The sequence below is a fragment of the Squalius cephalus genome (genome assembly GCF_949319135.1).
Source record: "Squalius cephalus genome assembly, chromosome: 10".
Lineage (NCBI taxonomy): Eukaryota > Metazoa > Chordata > Actinopteri > Cypriniformes > Leuciscidae > Squalius > Squalius cephalus.
The window spans coordinates 16,755,928-16,769,882 of record NC_137131.1 but is presented as its reverse complement, the minus strand read 5'-3'; the positions used below and the strand labels follow the sequence as shown (position 1 = coordinate 16,769,882).

The following is a 13,955-nucleotide window of genomic DNA, read 5'->3' as shown; positions in this document are numbered from 1 at the left end:
CTGAGAGGGTTTATTCACTGTCCAGTGCAATGGAAACAAATGGACATTACAAAGTCTTATACATTCTTTCCTTTGGAAAGTTAGAAAATGTCCACTTACTGCACATATTTCAGCCACCACTTTCTTGGGAACAGATACAAGTGTGTATTATGTAAAAGTGCACAAAAGAGGAAAACACAATGTCATTACAATGAACTACACTGGGGGAAAATGTGATCAATAACTCATGGCAAAATATGTGTACATTAACATAAGTTTATCAGTTTTCACTTTCACAAGTCAAAGCAATTCATCATTACTCAAGATTTAACAGTTGGAATGACTATACAGCCTTAATTTAACGCAGCAAAAATTATTTTACAGTGTAGGCCACTAAGATCTTTTCTATTTTTTTCTCAGCCTTTTTCTTGGTTGCTTTTATAAACAGAACACCATTTATTTAACAGTGCCTTTTATAAAAGAGACTATAATATAACTAAAAATGACCATTATGTAGAATATTTTTGTACTTCACTTTTATTTGTTCCCATGTTCTAGTATGGTGACTGACATTACAATGCACAAAGTAATTATGCAATTATTAAAATACAAAAATATAGGCTAATAAGTGATAAAAACATCTAACATGGCCACTTCTAACGGATTTAAATTGTCTGCTACTTTTTGCCAGCCCTCTCTCCTGGCTTTTGCAGACTTTGAGGTGTTCCCTGGCGTTTTGATTAAACATTAAAATTCCGAATAAACTTCGACTATATTAGTTCTTGCTCTGCTGAGGAGAAAAACTGAGCGCGCTCTTTGGCCACGCTGAGCAGCCAATAGCAGCGTTGCTGATCAATGTTTCTACTATCGATACATATCCCCTTTTAACCAGCGCATGAACGCGCAATTATCTCAGATAACTCAATCCAGCGATACTAATCATATCCAGCAAGTGTGTTCGAAGAACCGAGTTAGCCAGATCATGATTCGCACGATGATATCATCTTGGATGTGTCATTTGATCTCGGATGTAATAAGCAACGTACGAAGAACGGGCCCCAGGTGTCTTCAATGTTGGCAATACAAAATAAAGAGTTCTTAATTCATCTTTGACGTCTGTCTGTTATTCAGATATTTTTGTTTAAAAATTGTTAAATGGTTAACTTTTAAGGAATTAATTTTATTAATTATTACTCAATTCTAATGTGTTAAATTTAATTAATAATATTGCTTGTAATCTGCACAATTTTATTGAGTAGATATAGTGTATTCATTTTACAGTGTATATGGAAATTAAATTAAACTTATTTTTTTCTAATTACTTTTAATTGAATGAAATTAACTTGTTTTAAACAAGAGCAGTGAATTTGAAAATTAATAATTAAAAACAAGTAGGATTAAATAACACATTATAATCAGTGAAATTAACCAGATAAAAACATGTAACATTTACAAGGGGTCAGAATCATTTTTTTCAGTGCAGACACCATTGGTGACCATATAAGGACTCTTCCATTTCCAAATATGGTTTCCATAATTTTCTAAATATTTACAAAGTAGACATACTATTTAGAAGAAGTTTGGGCAGTAATGTTAATATTTGATATAAATTCCACCTCTAAAACCCACATAAACAAAATAAAATCACAAATGGACAATCTATTTATCTATTGCTCTGGCATTTCTTTTGAAAATCAGTCACCAAATATGAAAACTAGAGTCTGAAAGCTTTCAAATGATATATAGTTTGTCAAAATTAGGTTACACTATTGTTATAAATGTGTAATGGCAAACATTCCACAGGTGTGGGGGAGGGGCAGTCTTAAAAACAGTGGTTAAAACCATTTTTATAAATCATAAATTCAGATATTTATTCTTTGTAAGGTGTGAAAAGTATTGATATTAAAAGTTAATTGTTTGTAACTGATTGTGGGCTGCTTCTTTTTTTTTTCAAAATGTGATTTTTGGGGAATTGTATTGAATCCAATTAAGGTCAGTTTGACCCACACTCCAACTAGATTGTACCCATAAATCGAAACTGTCTCAGGCATAATCTCAATCCCCAACACGCTTATCCAACATATAATTGTCTCACTCATTAAGAAAGACACACCCAGGCCAAGCACAAACACACATCAGTGTTTCCCGCACCTCCTTTCAGCAGCGAGGGATCTACAGCACCACAGTAAAAGACATCATATTTGTTTTTAGTTGTGAATGTGAGTGTGCCATGTATATTGGATGTGATACAATAGCGCACTGTGCCAAAATGGCAGTACATTTCTACAGAGTTGACCTTGCGGGCTCCACGCAAAAACATACGATCAGCGTTCTCCGTTTCATGAACAAATGATTCGTATGAGCTGGTGTGTTTTAGTGAATCAAAAACATAGCTTGACAAGTAGTCTAAATCCCGAACGAATGACTCTTATGAGTTGGTTCTTTTAATGAATAATTTAAAAAGACAAATTGTCTGCTTGAATACTTGACTGAACTGAATTAACATCTGACTCATTTAATGAACTGAACACTAATGTTATTCTTAGTGATGTCTGCATCGATCATTTTATACACATTACCATTACAAAGAATGGGCTCAGTAAGATTTTTTTTTTTTTTAAAGTATGTTACGCTCACCAAAAATACAGATTTGATCTTTGGAACATTATATATACACAAATTCTGTAATTACTGCAGGAATTTCTCATACATACTCTCATAGCTCAAAAAGACGTATTAAGTAGGCTATTTATAAACACCTACAAATACATCTGTGCACATTTGCACATATACAATGAGATCCAATGTAATCTGGCCACATCCGCTGGAGAACTTGTTCAAGCAAAGCAGAAAACAGATGTAGAAAGGATAAAGAGGTAAACAGCCATCATGAGTGTTGCAAAATTCAGGGGGAAAAAACAAGCAGACCATGGGAGAAACCTTTGCTTTATTAGTTTTTTTCCCCCAAAGAATTCAGTATGTTTTAAGGCTTCATCTGAGTGGTTGAGACCTTGATTTAAAAGTTTACCAAAATAGTATTTTGAACTTCTTCAACAACCATTCAAAAATGCATTGCAAAATAAATTGTTTATTATAAAATGCATTAATTAAAAATAAATTTAAATGGTCAGCAAAGGTGGTTTTAGTGTGGTAATGTAATGTAAACTGTTACACTGCTATATTGTGTTGAGTGATAGTGTTCAAACTACTGTTAACTTCATGCAGTTTTTATTACATGGTTGCATAACATAAATGTATGTTATTCATAAAACACAACAATATAAAAATGTTTTTGTTCCTTTTTGTTGGATATTTTATATTTTAAAATGATTACAAATTATGTGTAAACAGAAATAACTGCAAAATATGAGAAAATGGCTGTCCATGCTCACTTACAGACAGAGTAAAACAATCATATCTAAACTGTTAAGCTAATAATAAAAAAATGCAGAATGTCATATATGTTTTCTGTGAGTGCTATATTAAATGCTCTTATGGTGACGTTGATGTGCTCATTTAGCATAGATGTGTCGATAAGGACATTGAGTGATGAATGCAGTCTAGAAGTTTTCAAATTGGCAATCAAAGTCTGTCATTCGGCACAAGATGTACTTCCACTGCCGATCCCTGCAAAGCATTGAAAAAAAACAAAAAAACAGGCTCTTAGCTCCCACATAAGGAAAACAATTTTGAATGCATTAACAGCCAATAAAACAATGCATGCATCTATTAAATGGATGTTATTTTGACATAAATGCATTACAGACAAAACCTCCAGCTCTAAGTGCAAAAGAAGATGAAGTGTTCACAAACCTCAGTACACCACTGAAAGTAGTTTGAGCCCCCCTTATGAAGTAGCCGTAACTGGGAATTACCATCTCTCCCTCTTCTCTGTGGTGCTCTGGAACATCAGACGTCTTCCTGTCCATAAACAATGACAATGCAATTAAAAGGAAGGTTATAAATGATCTGAAAGATATTCTATTGTCCAGTTTTAATCTAATTACCAGAGGACACATAATCCTAATATCTATTATAGTGAATAACCTGAGGTGTGTGTGTGTAGAGGTTTTTTAGTAACCGTGATTTTGCCAAGTAAAGCATGTTCTGGATCAACATATTTTGTTGATCCTGGAACAATCTTAATCCTATCCCTACCCCTAAACCTAACCATACCCATAACTCATCCCTAAAATCAGAGGGAAATGATAGGTGAATAACACTGATGTAGAAGAATCTAACCCTGGATGTAAGCCTAAACTTGACATAAACTGTAAACAAACAAATCTGATTGGTTGATTGGAAAGTTGTTCCAACAGGGATTTGATCCAGGAACATGTTGTATTTGGTGAAATCACATTAACCTAACTTGTATGATTAGATCACCATTTGGTGTTTCAAGACTCACCAGCAGGAATACGGGCATCTGCGGGCATATCGACAGCAGTAGAACTGCCATTCTCGATCCAGAACCGATTCAAAGTACTGACTTTGAATGCCAGCAACCAGCCCATTGCTAGTGCAAACTGAGGACCTGTAGACAGTACAAATATGGCTTTTATATAGAGCGAAGAGGCTGAACAATAGACATTTGTTATTTGTTAAATGAATATGAATTCTTCAAAACAAAGCTTTGGAATATTTGTGTATTCTGTGGATTGAAAGAAACTGTCTCACATGTGGCATGTGGTCTTCTGAGGTGTGCCTGCTTTTAGCTATTGACCTTGTATTGTGTGCATCTTCCTGTTTATACCAAAGGGCTGACTAAAACAGCAAGAGCAACATGTGCCTGACAAATATGCATGAAGTTATGTCCATTTGTCTAGCTCCATTTGTTCCATTTTGCCATTGCGGGGTTTTTAAATGAGGATTCCGAATATATTTGACCAAGTTATTTGACTGCAGGCCATGCAGATATTCAGGGAAAAAAAACAGCACGACTGCAAATGAGATATTGCTATTGAACAACGGTTAAATAATTGGGAAGTTAATTGCAAGTAACTTACATTTTAGACAAAATATTGCCAGTTATTTTGTCTGTTTTTGCTTTGCTAATGAAATTAATGAAAAATCCCATGTGATCAACACAGTAGTGTTTTTTTTTCCTCAACATGCATTGCATCAAATAGTTTGAATGAATGATTCAATGACTCATTCATAGAAACAATTCACTTGTTTCATTCCAGAAAGAATCAGCATTGTTGATCAAATCGGTTGAGTGATTGATTCAACGAGTCACTCATAAAGACAGGCTGTTTCTGAAATCGCCCCCATACCCTTAAATAGGGCACTATGTAACGACTGAGACAAGTCAGACACGAATATTTGTTATAGTTTAACAACTGATATTTAGAACTCACTCGGGGAATCTGTGTCCCAGCCCCCAAACAGGCCAAGAAGATCTCCGTTACCCGGACAACGATCAGATAAGGTTTTATGGGTGTTAAAGAATGTGGCCAAATGCAAGAGAGAGACCATGAAAAGACAGAAACAATCCTCCATGCAGACTTCCCTGCATTAGACAGAAACGAACTGATCTAGAAATGAATGTGCATTCCAGAAACTGTGTGAATGATTGTGATGTTTTGTGTACTATTATGTATACACCATGGTATATATTTTATTATACAACCAACGGTCAGTGTAACTTTACCTGTATCATGTCTCCTATCTAATTACTCCTCATTTAATGACTCACACTTTGATGTACATCACCTTCTCTTAGAATGCAGTGTGGATTCTTTATATCTATCTGAGTATTAATGAACAGAAAATAGTACTTGAGACAGCGTCGTAAATCTCCCACAAAAAGGAAACTCCCGCCAGAAATTCCCTCTTTCTGATTGGTTTAAGACCGCCTGCAAGGCGTGCCTTTTGTTAAGCTTTAAAAGGCCGTTCCGTTAGCCCTGCCTCTATAGCTCTTGTCCTCGGACCTATACTGCAGAACAGCCTCCCCCCCCCCCCCCCACTGGGCCCTGCAGGCCTCAACAGGCCGAGTCAGCCTGCCTTTCTTAAATCCAACCAAGAAGGAAACGGACAACTCTTGCCCTAAGGATGCCGTGTGGTCCAGCGTGGCCTCAACAGGCCCAGGGCAGGAGGCTTCGAAGCATCCAGGACATGTGCTCACTCCAGCATCAAGGACAACTTCAGGAGTTCAGTGACTTCATTTAACATGGACGAAGTACCTCGCAACTCTCACCATGTGCTCTTTGTGTCCTGCCGGCCCAGAGCATGTAGGCCACAGTCTGCACTTCAGCCATGAGAACAGCGACAATACAAGTTCATCCTATCTCCTTCATCCAACGGAGAAGAAACGATTGCAACTCATACAGTGACATTTGACACTCAAAAACCCAACGACGAATTCAATCTTCAACCACTTCAAGAATTGACCATGCAAGTATAAATTTCATGAGGTGCTATGAAATAAGCTGATGGTTCTTTTCATACTAAAATAGATCTTGCTCCATAGTTCTATTTCCTGTTTCCGGTTCCACATCACTCACCCCTTTACCTATGCATGTATGCATGTATGTATGAATGTATGTATGTTTGTTTAGTGTTAGTAATATGTTTCTGATTTAGTTAATAAAACCTGTGCACAATTATGAATTTGATTTCTGATCCTCTGTTTGCATACAAAGTCCCTTTTACGATCTTGATCTTGTTACAGTATGCTCTAATTGCTGTACATGCTAATAATTATTTTTCAGTTACCATGAAAGATACACTTTTCTTAGAATAAATGAATAATCAAAGAGTTCGTTGGAACTGATTAATTGATTGTAATATTAATTGGCTTACCTCAAAGTTAATCTAATTAACTGACCCAAATATTAATAATGAATCATAATTAGTAATTATGGATTATTATTAATATTTCCCCTTTGAGCTAATATCGTTACAACTATTTATCACTCATTCGATCCCATAATGCACCGCAAAAACAAGTGTACATTTAAGAGCTAGAGAATACCCGTAATGCACTGTGACGGTCCCACTGAATGAAATCTCGCGTTTCGCCAGATCATGGCGCCGCTCAGCTGAATCACCCATCCATCCATTTTCCAAGCCACTGGTCCAATGTGGGTACAGCGTAATATCATACAGGTTTAAATATTGATTTTTAAATTGTTTAATTAAGGTTTAAACATGCGAGTTTAAGATTAATATTTTTATTACTACTGGAGCTGCCAGTTTGCTAAGTTTAAAATGATTATTAAACAGCAAGCTCAAACTATGCAAAAGTGGGATTACTTACATACATACTGTTTTATACTATATTACCATAATACATTCAAGAGAGTATGCGATTTCGGACGCAGCCCCAGTCTATTGCGGTCCTATATCAGCACTCTTTGTAATAGTCTTGTCTAATCTTATTCAAGGACCGGAACTAACCATTTTATAACTTTTCATGCATCACCCATCATGTTTTTTTTATTATTTAACCTTTGTAATTAAACTTCCACAGGTATGATAAACTTTGAGTATTGACTATGAATAGCAAATTGAAAAGCACATTTATGTTTGTTACAGTAGATGATTACCTGTCATGGCTAGTGAGCTAAATGAGTTTTTACATGTCAACAAGCAATTCTAAATTGATTTAACCAGTCAATAATTAGAAGACTTAAGTTGCTTTTCATTCAAGTTTGTTAACTCAGCATGCAGATGTCACCCCTGAGGACACAGCGATATTTTAAAGTTTTCTGTAAATACAGGTTTGTAAATACTACTTGTTTGTGGCCCATACAAACTGTTGTCATCACAACAGGGACACAATCATGAGCTCTGCACTGCTTCCCAGCCACCAGCAGTGCCAGACTTTTGTCATAGCAACACTAACGCAATGAGCAACCATTCCACCAATAGGGAGTAGGCCAGAGCCTTCTCCCAGTAGAATGTCATCTATGCCTTAGTGCAATTCAGATATGAAGAGGGAGACAGGAAAGAAGATACTCTTAAAAGACAGTCCTTGATTTAGAGGCATATATCCAAATTATGTAATGTAAACAACAGATTCTCCATTCAGATGAATGTCTAAGTTACAGGGTAATGCCGGCTAAAACTTTGTATATGACAAAAATAAATATATTTAAAATTCATTTATATTTTGTAAACAGTGCAAACAAATCTATCTATCTATCTATCTATCTATCTATCTATCTATCTATCTATCTATCTATCTATCTATCTATCTATCTATCTATCTATCTATCTATCTATCTATATTCAAATTGAAAATATATTTTGAATAAACAGTCAAATGTTAAAATATATGTAAAATGTACTTCAAGTGGCAAGAAATTACCTTTTGGATTTAAAAAAAATAAAAAAAAAATATATATATATATATATATATATATATATATATATATATGTTTTTGGCAATATAAATATATTTATATTTTTTAAATTATAAACTATATTTAAAATAGCCAAAATATATATCAAGAAATATAAGTAACTAAAGCTTATTGAAAGTAAAAGCATGTAAACATATTTTATCTTTATTACCAATATATTTTGGGCATGGCTAGCAGTCCAAAACTTGTGAAATTTATCTAAAGAGCATAAGACTGCATAATATGATTTCTTGATTGTAAATTCCCAGCATGCAGTGAGACTGGCAGACAGTATTCCCTCACAAAATGCTAGCAGTGAGCAGCAGACATGGGGGCTGAGGTCACTGGCACTGGCTCTAAGGAAATCTCACAAGGTGGGCAGTAGATCAGGGAAAACTATACTGATTCTAATTAACCCACTGGAAAAAATTCTCCCATTGCTTTTGGAGTAGGGAGAGAGAACTTGGAACACTGAATATTGGCGCTGTTTCCCTCAGATGCCCTCAGAGACTGATCGCAGAAACCACACTTTTCCTAACAAGCTGGAGAACTGGTAAAATAAGGTCACTTTTGTTATGTGAATCACATGGATTGTAAGTCACAGTAAGGGTCTTTCTAGTCATGATATGAAGTTACTGTGAAATTGATGGTGTTACACCACACATCACATAATAAGAGCAAAATAGAGGAAGAAATAAGGCAACCATCTCACATCAAGACATTATGCTTATTGTAGTAGAGGGGAAAACATGAGAGGGCTCTGAATCATTTTTCATGTTGGACTGTTCTGGGCAAACATTCACGTTCCTGTGGCCAACCAGAGTCTAGATGCAGGAAAGACTATTGCATTGTCAAACACGTGAGTCAGTTCTAGACAAAAAGATTTTTTCATAATACCTATTGTTCCAAAGCAGCATGTCAAATGTGTGTGACAAGGAAAGTAGCCAGTATAATGTTTAAGCTAGTGCACAATATGCTTTTGCTTGTGTTTACCTTCTGTTTGAGCTTTATGTTTTTATATCAAGGCAGCAGCTATTAATTATCAAAATATCCATTCATAGAGTGTCCTGGCATTGCAGCACTGTGAGTACAGAATGAGCTTATTATTTCTGGAAAAGTTTAATCCTGAATGTGTTCAAAACAACAAAGATTATACTGTTCAGTACAGTTCAAGCAACAGGGTGAAATAATTGGTCAGATTTCACCCTGAGAAGTTATAGTGTCTCTGTGTAAACCTGGCAAAAACGAGATAATACTGTTCAGCTGTAATCGACAGTCAGAACTGCACATACTATGAGACACTGTGATGTTGTAATGTCTGCGATTTATTATTTTGACATCAATGTGACAGAGCAGTTAAGCTTTAATGTCAAGCCCTGTTTATATGACAAGAACATCAAAATTACTGTTTATCATCACAATTACTTTTTATAATGACTGTGCTCTGTGCGCTAAGTAATTTAGTCTAATTTCTCCATTTCAAGTGTTTGTGCTTCCTGGATGAAAGCTGGCTGACAGACACTTTGTTGTTTAGTTTATATTATCAAGTTAAATGACACTTCAACATTCTATTTCTCATTCATATTCCTTTGGAATGCTTTTGTGTGTGTCTGTATAGCTTATCTGAGAAATGTGTCAGATGTCGGCACTATAATTGAAATAGCGTGTATGGACCACATGACCGTTCATTAGAAGAGAAGGAGAAATAATAACATGCCAGATCTAGATGAGTCCAAGATGTTCTGCTGTGATGGGAACAAGAAACCCAAAGTACAACATTTAAAACAACATAACACAACTTAAATTTGAAATGCCATAGTGATTTTCTAAATGAGATGTCATATACTGAAGTGATTCACAAATGTGCATTCAAACATGTCTGAGGTATATTTGTGGCAGCTTGTTAAAGTTTCATTTTGGCAGTAAACAAGGCTCTTAAACTTAAGTGTTGCCATTATATCTCTTCTGTGGATTGTGGTTTTTTGAGAACAGCTGACCTGAGGCAAGGATTAAATGATACTTATGAAATCTGGATTGGCCCAAACATCTGCTTGTCTCTCTCCAGTCCTATTTAAGAAACTTTCATTGTTTCCTCCTTGACAAACAAATTATCATGATGTTGTCAAAGCAAGCACTCAACACTGAAAGCTAGCATTAGCTAGTGCTTCAGTAAACATTCACATCTGAGTCTAATCATACATGCAAGAGAGCTCTCCACTTTACTTAGTATAAACCAAGCATATACACAAACCAAAACTTTTTTTAGGAGTCATCAGAAAAATATTTGCAACGCAAGGAAAATCTGTGTAAATAACTGTCCAAAAGCTGATTTCTTATAAATCCATCTTTCATTCATTTATGTTTATTCCTTGGACACATGAAACTGGACACTGTGCAAAAAAAAAAAAAAAAAAAAAAAATATTTCATCTATATTCTCTATAACACACAGTTTAAAAATTATATTAAAGGGATAGTTCACCCAAAAATGAAAATTCTGTCAGTAATTACTCACCCTCATGTTGTTCCAACACCGTAAGGCTTTCGTTTATCTTCGGAACACAAATTAAGATATTTTTGATGAAATCTGAGAGCTGTCTCACTCCTCCTTAGGCTTCTATGTTATTGAAACTTGCCGGCCCAGAAAGTTAGTAAAGACAATGTTTAAAATAGTCCAAGTGACTACAGTGGCTCAACCATAAGTTTATCAAGCGACGAGAATACGAGTGAGATCACGTAATGTAACAGCGCAGCGCTTCTGGGTTGTACGTCAGAACGTAGGCTCACTATTGGCTGACGCTGGTCATGTGTGTGATGCTAGCCAATAGTGAGCCTACGTTCTGACGTACAACCCAGAAGCACTGCGCAGTTACGTGAACTCACTCAGAGGCGTTTTCTAACTTTTCTGGGATGGCAGATATCGATTACATAGAAGCCTATGGAGGAGTGAGACAGATCTCAGATTTCAACAAAAATATCTTAATTTGTGTTCCGAAGATTAACGAAAGTCTTTCGCGGTTGGAACAACATGAGGGTGAGTAATTACTGACAGAATTTTCATTTTTGGGTGAACTATCCCTTTAATTGACCAGGATGTCATTTCATTGTCTTTTCTAAATGTTATTATACAAAACAACATATTTGAGATATCTGTGTAGCAGAATATCAAAAATTATTCTATCAAAAATGGTTACAATCAAAAACTAAAATAAACTGTTAAACTGATAAACTTTTCCTTATCTAATGTCTTTCATTCGTGTATAAGTATTGACTGGGACACTTGAAACTGTGCAAAGTTCTAAAATAATCATTTTAATTAATAAAGATGCATTTTTGCATTATTACAGTTTTTTTTTGGCAAACATGCCAAAATATTCTGTTTAGTTCCATCTACTGTATATTCTCTATGTATGTAACACATTTAAAAAATGAAACTGACTGAAACATCAAGGTGTCATTTTCATCGTCTTTCCGTCTAGTGAATGTTATTAAAACATACTCACAAATGTGTTTTGTACAATAGCATTAAAAGGCATATACATAGAACTACATAGACCTGTGTTTGACAGGACACCGGCATCCACATACATACAGACATACCATTCCATCCCGGCTCTGTTGATATCGTCCCACCAGCATTCGCTAGGCTCTCCCCAGTCGTAGGGAGTTCTCTGGCACTCAAAGTTCCACCGGCGGTCCGAGCCTTCTTTCTCACTGAAGTAACTCTTGATTGCCACTAATGCCTCACCATGGGGACACTGAAAGTTGAAGCCCTGGCGCCAGGTATTCACCCATTCCTCACCGTTTTCATACATGTAGCCCTGCTGAGAAGTGACCGTGGAGAAAAGCATCAGCAGGCAAAGAGCCTGCAGAACATGTGCTGAGCTCATCCTGAAGTGAAACTCTGTGGAACCTCTCAACGCTTCCTCCGTCTTAAAGGCTCTCTGGGATGTGCTGTCCAGATGTTCTGTGTCCGGATCCAGGGGTGATAATTTTCAAAATGAGCAGACAGTTATGGTCTTGAACTTTTTTTGTATGGTTAAGGAGGATGTTTCCAGCCTCCGCACAAACTCTGCCGTAGACCCTGAGCTGGATGTCTTAAAGAAAAATCCCACTTCATGGCCAAATGTTTGTGTAAACGGAAAGTTTTTTTTTTTTTCAATCTGTCATTCATTGTGTTAAACAGTGTGGTGGAATGAGGACCTTTTCCATGAAATTTGGACTAAGAAAATGATTCTTTTCAATGATATATACTGTAAAAATTAAATATGGATAGTTGTTAACTCAAATAACTATTTCTAGCTGATCTGAATCTTTAAGAATTACTTCATTATAGGCTATAACCAAATTTATTCAGATTCATGTATCATTTTAAACAATATATTTGACCAGTTTTTTTAGGCATTACCGCATAAAGTACTTTTATAAAAAAAAATTTTTTTAACAAACTTTATTTCACACTAACTGTAACCACAACTGTAACAATAGGGTTACAACAATGGGGTTACAGTTACAAAATTGAATTAAGTATAATCTTCGCCCAACCATTTTCCAAACTGCTTGTCATAGGTTCGCAAGGATACTGAAGACTATCCCAGGGTCTTGGGCCATAGACAGGGAAATGCCCTGGACAGATGACCAGTCCTTACAGTATATACATACTTATATTTTGGTTACACTTTATGTTAAGGTGTCTTAATAACAGCGTACTTATACATTTACTGTGTAATATCAATTAACAACAGAGTGTAAAGATTAGGATTAGGGTTTAGTTCAGGTTTAGTTGCATCCAATTAAATATGTGTAACGTGTAACAAAGATACTGTTAAATATCTAATAACTATATAATAACTGCAAGCTATTAATCATAAGTTAAGCATTAGTAAACAGTTAATTCATCATTTATAAAGCATTAATAGACAATAAATCAGCTATGAATGCTTTATTCTTGATTTATAAGCATATCTAAAATGTGTTTAATAATTGTATTTTCATACTTTATAAATGATCAATTTATCATTTCTAAATGAAGTATTGCATTATTTACAAACCAGTTATTTAGGAGTTTTCAGTGGTTCATAAGATCACTTAGAAAGTGTAAGTAAATGATTAATTTGAATGTATATTCATACATCTTAAATATTTATATGTTCTGTATTACTGTGTTGTGTTTGTTTCATTGTTCTGTTTGGAAGATAACTGAGCCTTTAAATCTCCTTTGTAAATGCTTTACAAGGCATAAATAGTCCTCACTTGAAATGAGCTCACAAAAATAGTTAACTGACCACTACTAAATGCTTTATATCTACCTGAATTAACCATGAATTACTAGTAACTAGAACACACTAAGTAACTATTACTATATGTCTGAATACTAAGATGTATGAATGTACATTTAAATAGTTCATTAATCATATACTTACACTTTCTAATTTTCACTTTTTTACTCTATATGCACATTCTTATGAACCACTGACAACTCCTAAATAACTGGTTTGTAAATAATGCAATACTACATTTAGAAATGATAAATTGATCATTAATAAAGTATGAAAATACAATGATTAAACACATTATAGATATACTTATAAATCAAGAACAAATCATTTATTGCTGTATTTATAAACTGC

The 13,955-nt window shown here is 35.0% G+C and overlaps 1 protein-coding gene across 1 annotated transcript; it reads right to left on the bottom strand.

The window, feature by feature from the left end:
• Positions 1-2,907: 2,907 nt before the first annotated feature.
• dpt (dermatopontin) lies at positions 2,908-12,443 on the bottom strand. The gene is made up of 4 exons (XM_079883752.1): positions 11,926-12,443; positions 4,388-4,513; positions 3,793-3,900; positions 2,908-3,606 (listed from the first exon to the last, which is right to left on the bottom strand). Exons 1-4 carry the CDS (start codon positions 12,213-12,215, stop codon positions 3,540-3,542), a joined length of 591 nt encoding a protein of 196 aa, XP_079739878.1. The 5' UTR covers positions 12,216-12,443; the 3' UTR covers positions 2,908-3,539.
• Positions 12,444-13,955: the final 1,512 nt, after the last annotated feature.

Coding starts and splice junctions, on each gene's coding strand:
- dpt (XM_079883752.1), bottom strand. CDS start 12,215: ATGAGCTCAGCACATGTTCTGCAGGCTCTTTGCCTGCTGATGCTTTTC. Junction 4,514..11,925: donor AACAGAGCCGGGATGGAATG/GTATGTCTGTAT, acceptor TACTGTCTACAG/GTCCTCAGTTTGCACTAGCA. Junction 3,901..4,387: donor AGATGCCCGTATTCCTGCTG/GTGAGTCTTGAA, acceptor GTTTATGGACAG/GAAGACGTCTGATGTTCCAG.